General features: G+C 35.4%; 1 protein-coding gene across 1 annotated transcript; it reads right to left on the bottom strand.

The window, feature by feature from the left end:
• Positions 1 to 18,098: 18,098 nt before the first annotated feature.
• Positions 18,099 to 22,092, bottom strand: LOC130966983 (uncharacterized). Its single transcript, XM_057891803.1, has 5 exons — positions 22,006 to 22,092; positions 21,652 to 21,922; positions 21,362 to 21,588; positions 18,486 to 21,240; positions 18,099 to 18,427 (listed from the first exon to the last, which is right to left on the bottom strand). Exons 1-5 carry the CDS (start codon positions 22,090 to 22,092, stop codon positions 18,099 to 18,101), a joined length of 3,669 nt encoding a protein of 1,222 aa, XP_057747786.1.
• Positions 22,093 to 23,176: the final 1,084 nt, after the last annotated feature.

Here is a 23,176-nt window from a genome sequence, read left to right as displayed (position 1 = left end):
TCTGGTAATAAACTTTGTTCTATACAGCACGGATCCACGTCAGTTAGTTTCAATAATTTCGATCCAAAACCCAATCCTATATCCTAATCTATGTGATGAGAGAGAAAAGCAACGTTCTTTGCAAGCTCATTTAGGCTTATCCTTTGCCTCAGTGGGCCTTCATTCCTCCCTCTCTGTCTTAATTATTCCCTAATTATGGTAAATTCTAGATTCTGGATTATTGCCCCGAATTATGCTATTTTTTTATTCAAACATAATATATAATACCTGTACCTTCTTTAAACTTTAATTTGTTGTTATTATATATATTTTAGCTTGTTTATTATAGAATAGTTACAGTTTAAACTGCATAAAAATAAATAAATATTTTTAATTGAAATCTATATGTCCTTGTTTTCTCATAAATATAGTGAATTTTCGTTTTCAGTTAAAAATTTTCTAATATTTGATTAAATTCTAATTCTTTATACATGTTTAGATTGATTTTTTGTCCATATAATAATAAAGTTAAATGCTTTTTTTAGTCTCTTTTAAAGATATGATAATAATTTAGTTTAAATTTACGGTATTTACGTTATAATTCTATAGAGTTTTAAAAACTAAATTACCATAATTTTCTAAAGTTTAATAAAACTCAACTTTGTTTTCAATTAATATATATCTTGATTAAAATCCCACACCCAAACTCTAGGATTTAGATTTTCTAAAGTTTGAATTTCACTTTAGAGAGTAAAGTGTGATCTCTCACCATTGATTTCATAGGTGGGACCAAGAATAAATATGAAAGAGAAACTATTCAAGGGTAGAAGATCACACTTTACTCTCTAAAGTGAAATTCAAACTTTAGAGGATCCAAATTCAAACTCTATATCTATTTTTTTTCTATAATATACGGATATTGACATAGACACAAGATATGACACGACATGTGACACGCGGACACATAAATTTTAAAATCTTATAAAACACGGAGACACAATATATATATATATATATATATATATATATATATATATATATATATATATATATATAAAATATAAAATATTTTTTAAATAAATTACAATGAATTTTTTATATTTTATTGGTATTAAAATATAAAATAATTTTTTTAACTATTTTTAATGTCTTCTTTTAATTATATAAAAGTATTTAAAATATTTTTTGTTTTAATAAATAATAATATATATTATTTCTAAACTCATTTTAAAAATACATGTTAATAATAAGATTAGACACGCTGATATGTGATGGTATTTAGGTATGTTTAATTGTGTTCAAAAAAAAATTTTTTATTTTTTTTATCAAGACACAGTTAGACGCAACAGACATGCGTATCGAACGAGTATCGATAAATATCATATCTAAAATGTGTCCGACACGCGAATACGACAACTTAACAAAATATCCGTGCTTCATAGATTTTTTTAAATGACAAATTATTTTTTAAAAGCAAAATACGACGTATGAAACCTAACCATTTAGTTATTCATTATATTGCTCATTAATTATTACTAAAAAAAATAATTTTCTAACAAGTATGATATATATGTATTATCTTCTCTTAATAAAAAAAATTATATACAACAATAAAATTATATACAATAATAGTATCTATAATATGAATTTAATTAACATGTGTTCTTAAGACATATGTTAAAATTATAAATAAAAAAATTATTATAAAAAAATATACAAAATTGAGTTTTTAATATAATTATTGTATATTTATTAAAATAAAAAATTAAAACCTTTTACTTGTACTCATCTTAAGCCGTATCCTCTATATATATATATATATATATATAAGGTAAACCCATATAATATTATTTTCTCTTGATAAATATGCAAGGTACTTAATTAGGTGGCTAGGCCGAAGGGCTTGTTTGTAATTCCATGGGATCAATTCAATGACGCCTCGTCGCGTCGTGTCGTCGCAGTTGAGTTGAGACTTGAAAGCAAACGTTTCTCTTGCTTTTGGCATGTGTCGTTTCTTTCCGTGTAACGATATATACAATTGCCAAACTTGTCAAAATCTTTATCTTAAATTCTTAATTCATTCCTTGCTTTTTCATCTGATCTTAATCCTGATCATTATTAAAAGAAAAAGTATATAGAACCAAAAAGTTATCAGCTAAAAATTAAATAAAAGCACATTAATTTATATTAATAATTAATTTTAAATTTTTAAAATTAAAATTTAAAATTAAATAAGTAAATCTAATTAAAATTTATAAAAGTCTTCATCTTCTTTCTCACATTAACCTATCCACCTCTAACAATCATACACACATATCTCTTTTTCACTAATGCTGCTGGAAGCACCGACAATTTCCATGTTCTTCGCGACCCTCAATAAGCGCATGCAACACGAAGTCCACCTTTGACTTCGTCAACGACGTCAGAGACTGACGTTCCGGTTCTTGATTTAGTCCAACAAGTCTTTGATTTCAACCGGCTTGTAATTCGGTACCTGAATCAGGTGTAGAAGGTCCACAAACTCTCCCTCCACGTCACGTTCTAGTTGAGGAAGGAACAAGGAGAGTGCAAGAAGTCGAGCGAAGGCAGTGAAAAAGGTGAAAACCGGAATGTTGGGAATAACATTCTTACATGCTTCAAATGCTTGCGTACAAAATATGTCTATGATAAGCACTTGTGGCTTGTTTGGTAATTGATTTAGTACTTTGTTCAGACATTTTAAACTTTCATTTGTGTTGATACAAAGGTGGGTTACGCCCAGAATTTTGCTATTGACCAAGTTGGATATATCAATGGTTGGGAGGTCAACAATGTCGAAATGGGGTGGAAGGTTTGGTGAGTGAAGAAGACTGTTTTGAGCTGAAGAAACTTCGGTGGTGATGTTGAGGAATGTGGCATGGAAGCCATGGTTGGTCACAAGGATCTTTGCTAGCTCAAAGAGGGGTGTGACATGGCCTAGACCTGGACTAGGGAGAAAGCCAACATACGGTCTTTCGGGTGTGAATTGAGCTTCGATTTTATGAAAAATTGCTATTTGTCAATATTAATTATAAAAAACATTCATTTAATAAGAAAAAAATATCCTAATACTTAACAAAAGAAACATCCAATTATATTTTAGTAAAAATAATTAAATATAAAAGAACATCCATTTAGTATGAAAAAGAAACATTCTAATACTTAATAGAAGAAACATCTATATATATTAACTCGTAGAGATTTTGAATTCACCCAAAGGTATTTGGCTGGTTTTTGACTAATACCCTTTTGGTTCCCTAGCATTGCTCTTATTAAAATAAAGGGTTAACCACCAATTATATCCCCGAATTTTGTAAACGTTGACAATAATGTCCCTCACTTTTATTATTGACAAAAATATCGTTGGATAATTTAAAAACGTGCATCAAATGCCCGTCCGGCAAGTGATACTTTTTCCGTTGACGGAAGTGTGTGATGTGGCAAATGGAAAAGCTTGTGTGGCAAATAGAGAGCTTAGCTGGACCTGCTTCCCAATTTTCCAATTCATTAACCCTAATCCCCAATTGCAAAATGAGAACGTGATGCATCTGAAGAGCCGTTCAACCATAGATGCAGCAGGTATGAAGCGAAGGTCTGCATCAATGGTAGAAGGCGGCAACGATAGGTGCGAAGACTTTGGTATGAAGCAGTACGACGGTATGTGTCGCTGTTCTCTTGCTGTTGTTGCTCTGAGATCGAAGACGAATGCTAACCCAGGGAGGTGGTTCTTTCGGTGCCCATTATGAAAGGTAAGCATGACTGAGTTTTGCCCTCTAATGGGTCTTTGTTATTATTCCTGTTTTAATATGTGTTTCGCACGTTATGATTGATCTGTTCTTCATGGATTTTCAATTTTTGTTCTTGACATAATAAAAACCAGGATTGCAAATATTTTCAATGGATTGATGAATTGGAAGAGCAAGACATGGTTGAAGAGGAGGAATGTTCTTGGAACAACAAACCCAGGCTATCTTCAGGTGGAAAACTCAAACAGAAGAGCACCAGGAAGCTGTCCGAATCAATGCAATATGAGGACATTGACCCCATGGTGCTACCTGTTCTTAGAAAAGAATTGAATGAGAAATTGAGGAGGATTGAAATTTTTCTAATCATGATGTGCATTGGGGTTGCAATTGGTGTCTTCATTAATTTCTTTGCTCTGTTTAAGAACTGAGTTGGAATAATGTTAAATAGTGGATGAAGAGTAAATGTGAATAATTAGTGTGTATTTTGATAACTGTGAATGTGCCAAATTTGGTTGAAATAGGGAATCACAACTCTTGTATTGTATTTTCATGGAACCTGATGTGTATTAAGAGTGTACCAAATTATTGGACTATAAATTTGATGAGAACCTGATATGTGTTGTGTTTTGCGAAGTGCAGTAAAACCAAATAGAATACTTGTAGTACAAACTTGGTAATTAACATTTAAATGTACTATATCTGATCACATTGACCATAACATGTTACATAACATTTATAGCAATCCCCAAAAAGTAAATAAACATTGCCTGTAATTCAAGCATAACCTGTGATCAAGTGACAATAACTCTGAAAAGAAATTAAACAAGTCAACAGAGTTCAATAACTCTGAAAACAAAAAGTACTAAACAGAGTCAAACACAACTTAGTTCAATAACTCTGAAAACAACTTAAACAAGTCAGCCAAAAAACTCATTAACACTCAAAACAAAGGTTTCCTAAATCAGTTCTACAATGTCAAAAGACCATATAACAACACATTCATCATGGCTTCTTCTTTGGTTTTTGTGAAGGTTTTGAAGGTGCAGGTGTGGGCATGAATTCCATGAATCTTTTTGTGGTACCCTTGCTGCATTCATTGTTTGGTGAGAAACCAATGAGGGAGCACTGGAGCTAGAATTTGGCACATGCACTTGGGCTGAAGTATTGGGCTTCACAGGAATATTGGGCCTTCCAGCCACATTGGGCCTGACCTGTGGTGGTCTAAAAGGTACATTGGGCCTCACTGAGGTAGCCCTTGCAGTGGGAGCAGCAGCCACACTGGGCTTGACCTGTGGTGGCCTAATTAGATCATGTGCTGGTGCAATAGTGCATGGTGATCTCATAATGGGGATCTTTGCCCTAGCACTAGATGCACCCCTCCTCACGAATCTTGGAGCAGCAGCTACAACACCAGCAACCATTGGTGGAGCTGACTTGTTGATAGCAGTGGTTGAATCAGATGCTGCTGCAGGGTTTGATTCCAACCCTTGGACTTGCTACAAAATCAAAACACAAATTCCAGAAGTCTGTGTATGTTGCAGAAAAAACAAGTACAAATGTGTAACTATGAAGCTAACCTCATTATCAATTTGAGATTGGGGGTGCCCTTGTGTAACTTGTTGTTCATCTGCTGCCTCAAGAGTCTCCTCATAGTACATTTCTTGCTCTCTATCTGATAGATCAGCAGCATCTTCTTGTTCATTTGCTGCTCCAAATGTAGTTTCGGCTGCTTCACTAGTTTGTCCTTTAAGACTTTTTTTTCTTCTCTTCACATGTCCTTGCATTGTGTCCTTGCTGCAGCATATACAACAGGTTAGTAGACATTTAGAATACAAATGTAACAAGTCATGTATACACTAATTTAGATTACAAAACCAATGGGTTAATATCAAGTGAGGTGTTTACCTTTTTGCACCAATTACAAGTAGTTTGACCATACTTTTGCGGCATTTTGTATTGGTTATTACCCTGATGCTCAAATTCATGACGTGCCCTCTTTTTTGTAGGTCTTCCGATTGATCTTTTGTATGGAGGAGGTAGACAAGGATAACCTTCATAGTCAACCCAATACTCTTCACTAGGTACAGAGTTAATGTGGAACTGATATGCCCTGTTATAGTGCTCCATACACAACCAGTGATGCACATAGTCTCCAGGCTGGTGATTCTTCCTTTGGATAGCAGCCACTCCATGACAACAGGACAATTCAGTCAGTTGCCACTTTCTGCAGGTACATGTTCTTTCAAGAGTGTTAACAGTAACCCTGTGTCCATGTCTCCTCACCTCAAATATGTTATGCTCATCGTCCCCAACCCACTGGGCCTCCCAGTAATTACCCTCTTTTTTCTCCTTTCCAACCTACTCATCTGAATAGGTGCCAGCTTTCCTGTGTATGATGATAAAGCATCTTTGTGCTGTGCCATAACCCTCATGATGTAGAACCTCATCTCTTCTAGCATTGTTAGGATACTTTTTCCCCTTATGCCTACTATTGTTGCATTAAATGATTCAGCATTGTTGTTGGCAACATTATCCACTTTAGGCCATTTAGAAAATCCTGATTTCGACCATGATGATTGTTCATAACTTGACAGGTACTCCCAAGCTCCTACATTGATCCGCTTGACATATGCCATTGCATTCTTGAATTCTAAGTCTGTCATTGTCCGAGCACACTGCCACAGAGCTCCTTTTAACTCTTTGTCCTTCCATCTCTTGTTCAAGTTCTGCCATATGTGCATCACACAAAATCTATGTGAAACTCTTGGCATGACTTCTTGGAGTGCTAGAACCAGTCCCTAAACCACATGGCGAAAACCCAACATTCAATAGTACAACATTCAACAGTACAACATAGGTGCATAAATACAAATAAGTAAGTTGGACAAGATTTATAAATTACCTTTTGCTTGTCACTCATGAAGTTCCACCCAAATTCCTTGTAATCTCCGATATCTTCATGAAGTAAATGCAAGAACCATTTCCAATTTTCCTTTGTTTTAGCATTAACCACATCATATGCTATAGGAAATAGATGATTATTCGCGTCTTGTCCTACAACTGTGAGTAGTTGACCCCTAAAATACCCTTTAAGAAAGGTTCCATCAAGGCAAATAAAAGGCCTACAACCATATTTAAATCCTCTCTTACATGCCTCTAAGCATATATATAAACTTCTGAACTTAGGCAAACCCTCTGGCTGTGGATGTGTGCTCATAGTACATGTAGAACCAAGATTAGCCTTAAGCAGCTCTGATAAATAATTGCATAGCTTCCCATAATGTTCGTTCTCCGTCCCTTCAATGATGTCCTTTGCCATCTCCATTGCCCTATACACCATTCGCTCACCTACACTTATGTCATATTCTACCTTGAACCACTATTCTGCCTCCCTTTGTATCAAATTAGGAGAAATTCTAAGCTTGTTAACTAATTCTCCTGCCACCCATTTACACGTTACTGATCTAGATTTGTTACTCCTTGGACATGTGTGCTCGTCAACTAGCGTCTTGATTTGAAAACTTGGTGGGAAATTTCTCCTTGAATAGTACACCTCCCACGGACAGTCTTGATTATAACAAATTACTCTGCATCTTAAAGGCTCCACCTTTAAAAAGAACACTTCCCTCCCCATTTGAATGTTAAACTTCTTAACAGCATCCTTGAACTCTTGCATCGTTGCAAACTCCATGCCCAGTTCGAGTCTAACTTGGCCAAAGCGTGCTTGAGGATTGTGTTGTGGAAATATCGAAACCCAGTTTTCATCATCTGATTCAGGTAAACTGTGAAGATCCTCAGACTCGTACTGGAACTCATTTTCCCCACCCTTATCAACTCCATCAGCATTACCTTCATGTACAGGCACAATCACTGTTGGGGCCTCATTGTCCCTGGGAGGAATAATTCTCTGACCTGATGGTTGTGGCCTTGAGTGTCTATTCCTTCTTCCTGATTGTCTTAAATTACCGTCTACCTCCTTATTATGATTCTCTTCTACAATAACATAAAATAAAATAATTCGTTGTTAACAACATCACAGTTTAGTATTTTTATGAAACCTAAATTGCATAATTTTCTAAATGAAATTACCTTCTACTGCAGGTTCAACATGTGGATTCACATCTTCATTTGACACATTCTGCGCAAATTCTGCTTCTCCTCTAGCTTCTTCAACTGGTGGTTCCCCTACTACTTTGGTGGTTCTCGATGGTGGTGGCCTTGTATGTTTCTTTCTAATTCTCTTTCTACTATATCTACCGACATCCTCGGTGGTTGAGTCACCAACTACTGCCGCTTGGCTCTCCTAATTTTGCTCCTCATTGGTTTCATGTGCAGCAGTTTGATCTCCTTCAACTTGGGGTGCCTCAGTTGGTAGTACATTAGTGGTCTTAACACTATTGTTGTTTTCATCATACACCTCAGAATCAACATTACCCTTGTCTTGACCCACTTTTTTATTACCATTGTACTGATCTTCCATCACCTCATCTTCTCTCTGCCTTTCTTCATCACGATACACATCCTCATCGTCTACCTCTACAACTTCTACCTCATCATCAGATACCTCGACTTCATCTACATACTCAGGATTTTCTAGAACAGGATGCTCAAAATACAAGTGAACCCTGTTACCATTTTTCATAGCAGCATCACACATACTAACAACATCAGCATCCATTTTAAGCGGCCTTAAACCATTTGATAAGTCAAAACCAGGTTCCAACCAATGAACGTCTTTAAACCCTGTGTAACCTAAATCGAGAAACAACCCTTCTACCAGAAATAAATTACAAAGATCCACACATACCCTGTCAATGTTGCTAACAGTACCCCCAGAATATTACATTCCACCCTTTTGATTGCTTTCTAACCTACCCATGTGGTGTATCACAAATGTTATGAGTGCTGACATCTGAAATTTCAAACAGAAAAAATACACATTTTAATACTAGTACATCACCAATCAACTACTAAAATTGTTCATCCAAAATAGAAAAAAAACCCTGACTAAACCCTAAACCAACGCAATACAGCAAACAACGCATGCATCAAGTGACAAAACTTTAATGCCCGGAAATCCAAATTGTCACATACTTAGTTGTCATTTTTTCCCATCAAAGACCATATAGCCACAACAACATGAACGAAGACAAAGTTCCTAATGGCAAAGAGGCAAAGATATTACGCTTACCTTGTCAGATGAACAACCACCAACATGCAACAATGTCCCTCCAAACCAGCGTTGCGGCGACAATAGACTGACGATCATCTTGGACGGTAACTTGAAGAGGAGAAGATGGAGAGGCTACTATGACTCCAGTGTTAACTCTTTTACTCTTTTTGACCCTCTTTCACAGTGTTAAAATCTTTTAACTTCTTAATACATTAGTTGAAATTAGGTTATTAATTAGGAATTAGGGTTATTGAATTAGGAAAATTGGGAATGAATCCAGGTAAGCTTTCCGTTTGCCACACAAGCTTTTCCATTTGCCACATCACACACTTCCATCAACGGAAAAAGCATCACTTGCCGGACGGGCATTTGGTGCACGTTTTTAAATTATCCAACGATATTTTTGTCGATAATACAAGTGAGGGGCATTATTGTCAGCGTTTACAAAATTCAGGGGTATAATTGGTGGTTAACCCTAAAATAAATCTCGCTACTGAGACAATGAGATATCTATACAATACGTACAATGGACTGTTTATTTATCCTAATATGAATTAATAATATAATTTAACCATCAGTAACCCTCATTTCATATGGCCTTTTATCCTAAATTTTTTCATAATTCAAAATTTTTCCGTTTAACCCTTCTACCCCGTCGTGATCCTAGCCCCCCCAGATCCCATTGTTCATTCGGCAAGACCCCACCCACTCCAGCCGCCGCCCAGCTGTCCGCGCAGCAACCTGCAGCCAACCGATCCGCTCCTGTGCAACGTGGAGCCTCTATTTCCTCTAACCAGAGCTATAGCGCCCAGCTTCGTCGCGCTTACGCCCTCGCAGGAAGGAACTCCATTGCTCCTCACGCGGCTGAACATCCGTCTGCTGAAGAGTCAACATCCATCATCGCCGACACGAATTGCAGCACCGAACCCCCTAGTGCGCGACATCTTGGTGTCTGCCTGAGGCCTGGGTCTTGTTTCCTGCGCCTGCTAGTTGAAGCCGTGACCATTGGAAGGGTCACAGTCTCAGATCTGTTACGGCAACCTAACCCCGAGTGTCGTCAAAAATCTACAGTTAGTGGGTCAATTTCTTGTGTGTATGGTTCCTGTTTCTATTTCATCTCATTATAGATTCAGATTATTTTGCTGAGATGATTGAGCCTTATTTCTTATGTACTCAACAGTTGCAGTTTCAGTAAGTTTGAACATGTAGAATAATATGTTAGTTTAGATGGTTGTAATTGATTTAAATTTAGCGCAGAAAGAATAATATGTACTCAATTTTTTGTTATAGTTGCTGGCTCTTGTATATGAGTACCTTTTGTTGGCATGTAAGAGTGCTCTATGTAGATCTTTTTTATTGCTGTGCTACTCCCTCTATTATGTTAATTGTTTATTAAGCCATTTGGCGTGACCGTTGTTTGAGTTGTTCTTGTTATAATATTGCAATGACTTATATAGTGTAGTTACGATGTCTAGCAACTTATTTAAACATGCAATGGTGAAATAGTGATCAATGTTTAATGTGCGCACTAGATGGGTTTGTGCATTGTTTCTACTTATTTTTGTAGGGAATGTGGTTTGGGTCAAAAGTAGCAGTTGGATTATTTAATTATTAATTTGTCATGTTATATTTTTTTTTCCTTGTTATAAAGTGAAAATAACCTTGCATTAAATTGCAGAAGACCAATTGTGTGATTAGGTGTTAGCATACTCAGAGCACCTAGCACGAGGACGTTGACGCGATGAACTGAAGGATTACCACCTGTGAAAAAGGTCAAAGGCAGGAAAAATTAGCATACTCATACTAGAGTGTAACTTTTGATATGCTTGTTTTGCTTATACACTGGTTCTAGTCTTGGGAATTTATTTATGTGAAACTAGGAGAACGTAACTGTGGACCCACTTTTACCTTTTGTAATTTTGTGAATATGTTGGTCTTCATTCACTCAGGCATGACATTCTAAAAAATGCATGAAAATGAACATTCATTTTCTCTGTGAAAGGAACCATCCATATTCTAGCTAAAACGAACATCCGTCTAACTATGTTTTTATTCAGGGATTTATCTTTAGTTTTCCAAAGTTAAACGACTTGAAATTGTTAAGCATCGAGTTCTTGAAATTTGAACTTGAGTCGAGTTTTCATGAAGCGTTCTGAACAAATGTTACAACGAAAGTGAACATCCATTTTTTCTGTGAAAATAACCATCTAGATTCTTATTATAATGAACATCCAGTCTTTATCGAGAGATTTATGTTTACTTTTCCAAAGTCAAATGACTTGAATTTGTTAAGCATTGAGTTCTTGAATTTTGACATTGAGCCAAGATTTCACGAAGCGTCCTGAATAGACGCTATAGTGACCACGGTCTGAACATCCAATTATATGTAAAGATGAACATCCAACATTTGTGAGTAGCGATAATCGTATAATCAATAAGTGGGATCGTATAATCAGAATGAACATCCATCTTGTCTAATAAATTAACCATCCGGACGGATACAATAACGGTGAACATAATTAATATTTAGAAACGAACATCCAAATTTTTTTTAAATAAACCCATTTTTTCTGGACCAGATAACCGTTTTCGTCTATAGTATGAATTATGTACTGAAAGTCATGTCCAACAAAAACTAACTATTGTCGAATGAGCTTAACAAAGACATGAACCCACCAAATTGGTGGGGCTCATTGCGACCAACATGAGCACCCACCTCTAGAGTCCAAACCTCATAACCAAGATCCGTCTATTCACTTCCAACCTCATTAACATTTGACAGTTGCATGGCCTACAATTCTAAAAAAAAGATAAATCCTTAGTATATATCATTTGCTTGAAACTTCACTAACCAGCACAAACAATGCGACCATAAAAAAGAAATCAAGTCAATCATTCTACCAAGCACGTAGACAAAAAAAAAACCTCACTAACCAGCACAAACAATGTCACTATACATCACATACATGAACATGCAGTAGATACAACTACCAAGCACATAGTCCAGACATCGATTTCAGAGCTAATGGTGACTGGAGTTGTTTTTTTATTCATTTAGGGTTTATCATGTTAGATCATATGTATATTCTAAACTGAACAAGTAGGAAGCATATTAAGTCGCCCATCCATTGATAACTAACTCTTGACTATTTAATTTTCATTATCAAATTAAATCTTAATGATGATAATAATATTCGCTGTTTTTCATATTCAACAATCTCATGCTTATACATGCAATTGACATTAAGTCATATAAATTCATATACCAATAAAAGTTAGTTCAAGAAAGACCTAGTTTCATCCAGCGTCACATTAATATGAGATGCTTAATTAACACATACAAAGTTCTCACATATAAAAGCATACCATGAACATAAAACCTTCATAAATTTGGTTGAATCATGAATGTTTATGATGTATTATTTGGGTAAGCATTAAACATAAAAATAAACACGCCACTTGCATTGAGTATGAACATCTATTTCACATGAAAATAACCATTCATTATCTATGCATTCAACGAACGTTGCTCACCATGGTTTGCTACGCGTTCATGTGTATGTGATGAATTCTCATTGTCGCCGGAAGATGGAACACGACACAGCGGTTCAACCAAATTGGACTCCATTAAAGAACTTTTGCGGAGTGATAATATTAAGACAAACCTAATATGTAAAATGTTGAGGAAAACGGGTTGAAAATATGTAATATGCTCAAAAGAAAGTGAGGTTTTCCACAATTAAGGAGCTTAAGTAACTAATAAAGGAATAAATGCAATTAACGCGCAAACAACTTAGACTAAAGCAATTTAGAGTGAATTGAGGCTGGAAAGCTTGGTTATTGCAATTGTATATTGAATTTGCAAGAGTTAATCAAAATTAGCACAAAGACAATAATCAAGGCAATAATAAAGAAGCCCACTTATTCATGTCAAAGAATATAAAATAATCACATAAACACAGCCCTTTGTTCAAAAAGCAATAATTTTGATGAAAACCAATTTTAATTGCTCAAAAATTTTAAAGAACGAGTGATAACGCATGTGATCATTTATGTTCAAAACCAACATGAATAAATCATTTCATTCAAATCACTCAATAAAACATGATATGCACCTCTTAAAAATATACCAAACAATTGATAACATCTGAATTTTTAACCAAATTGATTTTTTAATAAAAAATCACAAATGTGAATTATAATGCCTCATGAGAATAGAATTTAAGTCAAATGCTAGCTATACATAAGATTGAAACAAAAAGATTTTATTTAGGCATTTCATCGAGCATATGGTGTGCATCATGTGTAAACAGAGCATTCAGTTCAATAGAACCAACAATCAACCCATAAAATTCAGCCAGCAAACACATTCAATCTAGCAACACATATTAACTAGTCCTAAGCCTAATCTATATGTAGAAACCAAAATTAAAAGCAATGAAATAAATAAAATAGAAAGAACCAGGGACAAGGAAAGGGATGGAAGCTGCATTAATGAAGGAGAGAAGGAAGAACAGAGGCAGTGATGGTGTCGCTGCGGCACAGAATTTAGCCGCTACTGGGTTGCACCGGGTGTTGCTCCCCGGAGCTGGCAGGCGCGAACAGGGGCGTGGGACAGCGAACACAGCAGAGAGAAATGTGGAAAGAGGAAAGAAAGCGAAGAGAGAGAGGGTGGGTGACGGTGGTTGGTTGGCTTGGGGGTGATGGTTGGGGTGATCTGGGTTGAAAAAATGAAGAAGAGAGATAAGGGTTGGGTAGAGAAGAAGCGATGGAGAGAAAGGAGATAACGGCGTATTGAGAGAGTGGTTCGTTGTTTTGATTCTATAACTTACGGTAATCTTAATTTGTTTCAAACAATTTAAAATTAATTAATTACCTATAATATATTTAAACTTTTAATTTAATCTTATTGTATGCATTGTACAATACCTCTATTGCCTCCTCATATTTGTCCTATTAGAATTAAGGATCCCACTAGGGAGACAATGAACTATTTGTATAATGGGCTATTGAGTTACAAAATGAACATCCCCCTATACTATCTAGAATAACCATTCGAGTATTAGGGATAATAAACATCTTCCCAAAAAATTAAACTGATTTTGGGGTTCATCAAGGATCAAACTCTTGACCTTTCGGATCTAGCGTTCTATTACCAAGTCATCATACCACTCATCCCAAAAGGTTCAGCTCATGGAAAAAGATAACACTAATGGTTATATCTCTAATACTCTATAAACTTCCATTATACATATTGTACAAATATTTCATTGGCTCCTCGTACTTTTCTTAAAATTAAATATATTAGTGTGTGTTTGGATGGTCGTTTCTCAAACTAAAGTTATTCCGATCCACCTATATCAGTGTGTGTTAGTTTTACCGCCGGTAATATATACTACTGTGTGATAGATAAGAATTTAAGGTTTGGTTACACACATGCTAACAAAATTAACCCTTTATGTATTTCTAGTGGTGTTTGGTTAGAATTTCTCATGATTTTATGACGCCAACACTCTTTGATTAATCCATTATTTAATTATTATTATATTTTTATTAAAAGTGTGATAAACGCTAACTAATATGATAATGTCAAATGTCAACCATTAATGAGTACGTTTAAAATATTTTGGGAATCCATTGTATAGCTAGGCAACCATAAAAAAAATGATACAGAAGTTTTCATGGGTATAAACTATTATTAGTAACATAATTAATAAACATATCACAAAAACTAAGTATTGACTATCATGGAAACCATTATTATATTCAAATGAAAAGGCAGATATATAATGCTCAAAATAATAATTTAGAGCCTTAAATCAACATCTTTTCGTCACGTACAATTTACATATATTTAAATTTGATTTACAAAATATTTATTCAATATATTATTTTTAAAGACGATAAAGTTTAATTTTAATACCTAACAATATATCAAAATTTTTATATATATTATAGGATAACCTCTGTTAAAATAAGAAAATTATAGTAACACAGAAAAAAAAAATTTAACCAGTCTTAAATAATTATAGTATATAAGACTTACATATAATAAAAATCACATATTCAATAATGATAAATAATTATCATGTTATTACTTTATCAATTTCTTTTTTTTTTAAATTGCTTTTCTACATTTTATATCAATCAATAATCAAATAATTTTTTTAAATGATTATTCAAATAATAACTATAATAATAATACTAATAATAATAGTTACTTTTACGAATACACGATTATTGAATATCAACTTAAAATATTTATCTTTATACCAATTTAAAAGTAAATATAAAATATGCAATTAATATAGTTAGAGATATAATAATTTATGTATCTCCTTTTATCAATTTAAATTTGTGAAAAAAATAGTTCTATGACCAAAAGTTTTAAAATCTGATATTTGTTATTCTTCAAAAGAAAAAAAATAATATAAAACAAAGAAAAATAAAAATAAATATTTATATAAAAATTTAAACAAATTCAAAAAATTTTTATTTAAAAAAAATATAAAATTATAATTGTTCGTGTATCTCCTGTTATTAAAATTTTTAAGAAAAATGGGTTAAAAACACACCTTTGAAAAGTGAAAATAAAAGTAACTGCTATAACTAGTTAATAAAACTGTTTCTAAAAGAAAATTCCTCTGATGGACTCCAAGTTTTTCGGGTACATTCCTGCAAGTTAAATAAACGAATATAATGCAAGAAAATCAACACATTTCAGACTCCTAGAATCACCACGATATATTATTATAAGAAGTAAAAACAAACAATTTTGGATAAAACAATGTTGAATGTTCTACCGTTGATATGCGTTGTTTCTTTGACCATACACGTAGATGATTAAGATCTATATTGTCCTCAATCATGAACAATAAGATCGACACGTTGGTCTTCACTCTTTCATTAGTCTCCATCTATTCTCATCCAAATCTCAAACATATACGATCATCAGTTAGAGTCACCAAAATGAGGACAAAAATTATCCATTTATTTTATACTACCTCGCGCAACTTGTGTGAATACGGGCGAATCAACTGCAGTTGGTATTTTCTTCAGCTTCAATATAATAATAATTTAATTTATATGTTCGAAAATTAAATTAGGACCACTTCAAATGCGATGGCTGAATGAATGTCTATTAGAATGTGAATGTGACATCCATATTAAATTATTAATCGGTGCGATCCAAACACAAACATTGACAATCAACTACCTCGCTGCTTTGTCGTTTTCATGTTAATAAGGTACGAATACGATACGTGTATTCACTGTAGCCACTCTCCGTTTTATACATAAATAGCCAATCATCAGGGTGTATCTTTTATAATATAATAAATAAAAATTTTATTCCTATACTAAAATTAATTATTAATATATTTATATATAAATATATATAATTTAATTTATTTTTAATATATATTTATATTTTAATATATATTTTATATTTATAATTAATTTTAATAACTAATTTTATAGTATATACATAATATAATTGATTAAATTCTTATATATGCCTCTTCCCATTTTAATTATAAAAAATATTATAAAGTAATAATTTTTAATAATTGTAATTAGTATTTGATAAATATAAATATTCAATTTTTTTAATAAATAATAAATTATATTAATTTATGTATGTAAATTTAATAAATATAAATATAAATGATATTAATTTATGTATATAAATTTTTATAAACATGAGTATAAATTATTAGTGAACAAATATTAATTTAAATTAATAATATTTATTATTCATATAATATTATTGTTTAATTATTGACATGCGGAATAATTTGGTATATTATTTTATTTATGGCTACTATTCAAACACTTATATATATTTAACTTAGTATATATTGCAAAATGTAAAATAAAGTAAAGTACGACTTTGTGGATGATAGACTGGACAAATTAAAGGCAGGTGGAACATGCTTATGTTAAATGCAGAACATGATGTGTTTTTTTTTTTCTCTCGGCCTTTAATTAGTTTGACGAGTATGTCTAGAATATGTTATATTATTCCAAAAGGGATGAGTAACTGTATTCGTTTATTATTAGGGATAAGTATGATTTTGGTCCCTAATGTAGATGTCGAAAATTTATTTTGTCCTCGGAGAGGGTGGAGAGGAGAGAGAAAGGAGAAGTCATGCCGCCGCACCGCTGCCCGCCGCCCGCCGCTTCTTCTTCTTCTTCTTAAAGCGTAAAGTAGAAAGGGGAAAGGGAACGCAAAGGGAGAAGAGGGGAGGGGGGATCAGGAGGAAGAGGAGGAAGGAGAAGGGTCCTCGCCGCCGCCACCGGTCTTCATAACCACCGCCGCTGCTCTGCTCCTCGAGGAAAGGGGGAAGGGAACACGAAGGGAGAAGATGGGGAGGGGGTTTCGGGAAGAAGAGGGGGAAGGGGAAGGATCCTCGCCGCCGCCGCTCTTCGTTGCCGCCACCACTGCTGCTCCTCATTATCTCCGCTGGATCTCACCGCCAGATGTTGCCGCTGCTCCTCTTCCTGGCTCGACGTCGGCGCCAGCAGATCCGCGAGGGGTGGATGTCGTGCGCCGGTCGCCGTTTCTGTTCCTCCTCCTCGCTCGGCCGCTGGTGTCGCTGCTCCTTGCCAGTTTCTGGTTTCTGGTTTTTTGTGGTTTCTGCTGCTTCTGCATGCTTATGATTATCAATTTAGTTTCTGTATTGTTGTTGTTCTTCTTATTCCATTATCAATTGATTTTTCTGAGTTCTGAGTTATGGGTTTTCGTTTATCTGATTTTGGGTTCTGAGTTTTAACAACGACGATAATTTTGAGTTCTGGGTTCTTGTTGTTCTTTTGTTATTGTTGTTCTTCTTTTATTGTTGTTTGTTTGAGTTCAGATGATGATTTTATGAGTTTTTATGATGATGATTTTTTAAATTCTGAGTTTATTGGTGTTGTTTTTGCTTCTGCTTCTTATCTGCTTCAGCTTTTAGGTTTAGCTTCTGGGTTCAGCTTTGCTTTTGGTTGATTTGGGAAAGAATGAGAGGGGTATTTTTGTCCGAAAAACGATTTTGAAACAAACTGAAATTTTGGGGACCATTTTGTAACGAAAAAGACTGGAAACGAAATAAATTTTCGACCCCTACGTTAGGGACCAAAATCATACTTGTCCCTTTTTTTTTTATCTTAAACGGGCTTAAAGCCCAAAAACAAAAAACACACTAAACAGGGGTAGTTCTGCAGAACTCCACTCCACGCTCATCAGCTTCCACCAAGAGCACCATCATAGCTGGGACTTCTTCAAACAAGGTAATTCCTTTTTCCATTCCTTGCCCATATTTGGCTAAAGCATCGGCACATTGATTCGCCTCTTTGAAGATGTGCCGAATCACCACCTTCTGTGGTTTTGTCAGCAACTCCTTGATCGATCTCACTAGGGAAGCTCCAATGTGAGTCTCAGCCGCGGTACTTCGGATGAGATTAATAGCACAGCTCGAGTCAGATTCAACTTCCAGGTAGGGGATATGCAAATCTACTGCTAATTTCATTCCTATAAAAAAAACTCCAAAGCTCAGCTATAGTGATTGTACATTTTCCAATGTTCATACTGAAACCAGCGACGAATCGTCCTCTGAAATCTCTGATTATGCCTCCGCTTGCTCCTTTGCTATCAGGTTGAAACACAGAACCATCAACGTTAAGCTTGGCCCATCCTCTTTCCGGCGGCTTCCACCCAATCCAAACTGTTCTGGTAAGACGAAGTGCTCTTCTACTATGTTCTGTGATATCTAGAATGTGGTTGTAGTTCTCTGCCAAATTTTGAATCTTGTGATGCATCTGATTATTCTGGGTAATTAAGTTGTTAAACACTAATTCATTCCTGCATTGCCAAGCTAGGTTACAGGTTGTCACGAAGGTAATGGTCCACGGAGTACCATTCTGGGTTGGAGTATGTTTACCCAAGTTATTTTTAAGCCATTCTGAATAGGAAAGGCTAAAAAATTCTTGTTGTAAACTACTATTGACAATGCTGTTCCAAACAGTGCGGATAAAAGGGAAATCACGCAGTGTATGGAGCAAAGTCTCTTCTTCTCCTTGGCATCTTGGGCAGTTACCATCTTCGGTAAGTCCTCTCCTTCTTCTTTTATGATTTGTCAACAATGCCTCATGAGTGAATAGCCAGCAAAAAGATCTAAGTCTTTGTGGTAATTTGGCTTTCCAAATCTGTTTGTATAGAGACTGCTCCTCTCCATCTTCAATATAAAAAGTTTCATAGGCTGATTTTATTGAGAACACGCCATTTGGGCAGGACATCCAACTGATGGAGTCTTCCCCGATTTGCAAATTAGGAGCTTTGATTGTATATAGAATATCTATGACTTCCTCGGGTAGAACACGATTTAGTGCTTCCCAATCCCAGTCTCCATTTTCGTTGACATAGTCTACAACCTTTTCATTGAGTTTGTCCTCTTCCAGATTAGTTAATGCAACCTCTTTCAGATTAGTAAACCCAGGGATCCATTGCTCCTTCCAAAAAAGGGCTTTATTCCCATCTCCTAGTCTCCAGATGAGATTGGTCTTGAACTTCTCCCAAACCTTGTTAATTCCGAGCCAGGCATTTGAGTTACTTGATCTATGTTGAATCTTTGGTAAGATATCTTCACCGCAGCCGTATTTGGCTCTCATGACTTTCACCCAAAGCTTATCTCTGTTGTGAATTAGACTCCAGGCGAGTTTCATGAGAAAAAGTGAGTTTGAATCCTGAGCCTTCCTCAAACCCAACCCGCCTTTCTCTTTGGGCTTGCATATATTATCCCAATTTAGCAAGTGAATTTTTCTTTCCCCTTCACTGCTTTCCCATAGAAAGTCTTTACAAATCTTGTCAATTTTTTGACACACTGCTGCTGGGATCTTCATGGTCTGCATGCAATAGCTTGGAATCGTTGCAAGAATCGATTGTATGAGTGTACATCTTCCTGCTAAAGAGAGAGTCTTCCTGTTCCAGCTAGACAGCTTGCTTTGCATCTTGTCAATGATAAACTGAAAGTGTTGTTTGTTACACCGTTCGTGAATGAGTGGGACTCCCAAATACTTTCCCAAGTTGACTGTGAGGTTGATTCCTAGCTCCTGACTCAAATGATGTCTAGTGTTATGGTTGACGTTACTAGAGAAGAATACACAAGACTTTCCAAGATTGACCTTTTGACCCGAGCAACCGCAAAAAAGGGAGAGAGCATTCTTGATGATCTGGACTTGCTTCATATCCGCTTTAGCAAAAAGTACTAGGTCATCTGCAAAACAGAGATGAGAAATTTTAGGTCCACCCCTTGAAAGCATGATAGGTTCCCATTGTTTTTCATGAATTAATTTATTTATCAAGTGAGATAAGCGTTCAATACAAAGAACAAAAATATAGGGGGATAAGGGGTCTCCCTGTCGTATTCCTCTGGTAGGCCTGAAGGTTTCTGAAGGAGAGCCATTCCAAAGAATATTCATGAAAGTCGTTGATATGCAATAGCTGATGACTTTAATGATATTGTCCGGTATACCGGCATCCTTAAGAGTGTCCATTATGAACGCCCAATTTAGTCTATCATAGGCTTTTTCGAAGTCAATTTTTATAGCCATAAAACCCTTCCCATGCTTTTTGTTCCTCATAGTGTGAACCACCTCTTGGGCGACTAAAATATTATCTGCGCTTACCCTGCCAGGCACAAAACTAGATTGGGTGTTAGAGATAAGTGTGGGCATAAATTTTTTCAGTCTTGAAGCAATAATTTTAGTTACAAACTTATAACAGACGTTACAAAGACTAATCGGCCTAAAATGCCCAAAATTTTCCGGTGAAGGAATCTTAGGAATTAAGGCAATTAGAGTTTTGTTAACTTCTGCAATATTGTTTGGTTCACTAAACACTCCCTTCACCCATGTTGTGAGAGAGGTAGCCACCACATCCCATGCTTGTTGATAAAATTTTGCTGGGAGGCCATCACTTCCGGGTGCCTTCCAGCTTCCCATAGAAAAGACAGCATTCTTAATTTCCTCGTTCGTCACCTCTCTTGCAATTTCTTCATAATCCCTATCTTGCAATCTGGGAAACTGGTTAGAGATACCAAAAGGATTAGAGACAAAATCAGAGCAATAAAGAGTCTTGAAGAAATCGACACCCCAATTTTTTAATGTATCTGCATCTTCCACCCAATCTCCTTCTTCACTTTTAAGCGAGGTTATTCTATTTCTCTTCCTCCTCCCGTTAGCTTTTAAGTGAAAGTATTTTGAGTTCTTGTCCCCGAAGAGAATGGTGTCACATCTAGACATTTGCTGCCAATATGTTTCCTCCTGAATCGCTATGAGCTCATACTCCTTCCACAATTTTTTTTTGTAATTTATCCAAAAAGGGATTGTGATTAAAAGAGTGCTTATTGTTGATGTCTTCCAGTCTTGATAGGATGCGTTGTTTTTTCTTGAAAATGTTTCCAAAGACCTCTTTGTTCCATATCTTTGCCTTCTCAATGAAACCTGTTATATTATGTAAGAAATCACTTTCTTCCAACCAGCTCTTTTTAACCAAATTGTTGTAGTCTTCATGTAAAACCCAAGGAGCAAGGAATTTGAAAGGTTTAGGTCCTTTATCCCTGTAGGCCAAACAAAAATCCAACAAAATGGGCAAGTGATCTGACTTCAGCTTGGGTAAGTGCTTAACACCCACATCTGAAAAAACATCAGAAAACTTAACGTTACTTAAGAAACGGTCAAGTCTTCTCTTTGTGTTACCCCTTTGCCAAGTGAAAGGGGGTCCAATAAAGCCTAAATCTTTAAGATCACAATAATTTAAACAATCGTTAAACTTATCAGTGTCGAGAGATAGGTTATAGGATCCTCCTATGTCATTTAGGGAGAGAATAGAGTTGAAGTCCCCTCCTAGGCACCAAGGACCACTTAAATTAGTGGCAATATCTTTTAACTTAGTCCAAAGCTCTTTCCGTTCTCCCACCCTTGGACTTCCATAAACCGCTGTATAGAACCAAGGATTGCTATTTTGCCACTGGACTTCAAGGTGAATAAATTGTCTATGAATGAGCAACGGCTTAATATTCCAATAATTTTGTTTCTAGAGACACCAAATACCCCCGGAATATCCTTCTGCATCACTAATGCACCAAGAGTCAAACCCCAATTTCCTAATAATTGATTCAGCTTTTGAACCTGAGACATGGGTTTCCAACAAAACACAGAAATCAGTTTTATATCTGATCCTAAGGTCATTAATAATAGATTTGAAGCCTTTAGCCGAGGCTCCTCGACAATTCCAAATTAAAATATTCATGGATAACAATAAAACAAGAAAAAAAAATTAAAGTCATGGAGATATAGAAAACCAAAACTCCCTGGTTTAGAGAAGGTCAGTCTAGGCTTCCATGTCCTTTGGTTCCTCAGCCTTTCCAGCTGCATTTGCATTAATAGCAGATTCTTCAATTTTATACATATCAATAGCCATTTTATTAGCTTCACTGCTCATGTTCCCATCTTCTGGTGGTTTATCCTTTGAATAATCATTGCCTTGTGTTGAAATTCCTCCACCCATAATTTTCGCAATAAGAGCATCTGATACTGCATTGCCAAAACCATTTGTAGAAATATAGTTTCCTTCTTTGTGGCTTAGGTAGATTTCCTTGGCCATTCTATTGAACTGCCTCCAGTATTCCTGATGTCTTTGTTCTTGATCTTTTTTGTTAGTTTCATGTGAGTGTTGGTTGGCTTCCGCAATAATGATAGCTTTCTGTTTGTTTTGATTATTGCTCCACGGAATCAGATTATCCTGGTTCTGTTTTTTGGGAATTTCTAGGTCCTTTCCTTTTGTGTTCTTGTTTGGAGGGTTTGATTTTTGTGCTCCTTTTTTGCTTTGATTTTTGGTGTCTAGTCTGTCATGAGACTGATTTGCTTTAGGAAACCCCTCTTTCTTTTGTACTCTACTCTTTTGACTCGCCTGATTGATGTTTCCTTTACTTTCTTCTCTTGCCTGATCTTCCTCCACTCCCTGTAGAGCGTCAAATCTGGTATTAAAGTTGCCTTTTTTATTCTCTCCATTTATATTTCCTGATCCTTGTTTGTATCTTCTTGGAGGCTTTTTGACAACCATCCACGGGCCATAAGGACTTTCCTCATAAATATCAGATTTTATTCCTGAAATTTTGGCTCCTGATTGTTGTTTGTTTCTATTATTAGTATTACTACCCTCTGATTCTGTTAATCCCTGAAGATCCATCCCATTAATATCTTTCCTGATTTGGTTACCCTG

The sequence above is a fragment of the Arachis stenosperma genome, chromosome 3 (assembly GCF_014773155.1).
Source record: "Arachis stenosperma cultivar V10309 chromosome 3, arast.V10309.gnm1.PFL2, whole genome shotgun sequence".
NCBI classification, from domain to species: domain Eukaryota; kingdom Viridiplantae; phylum Streptophyta; class Magnoliopsida; order Fabales; family Fabaceae; genus Arachis; species Arachis stenosperma.
Note: the sequence above shows the minus strand (reverse complement) of the source record. Positions and strands in the feature narration are given on the sequence as shown.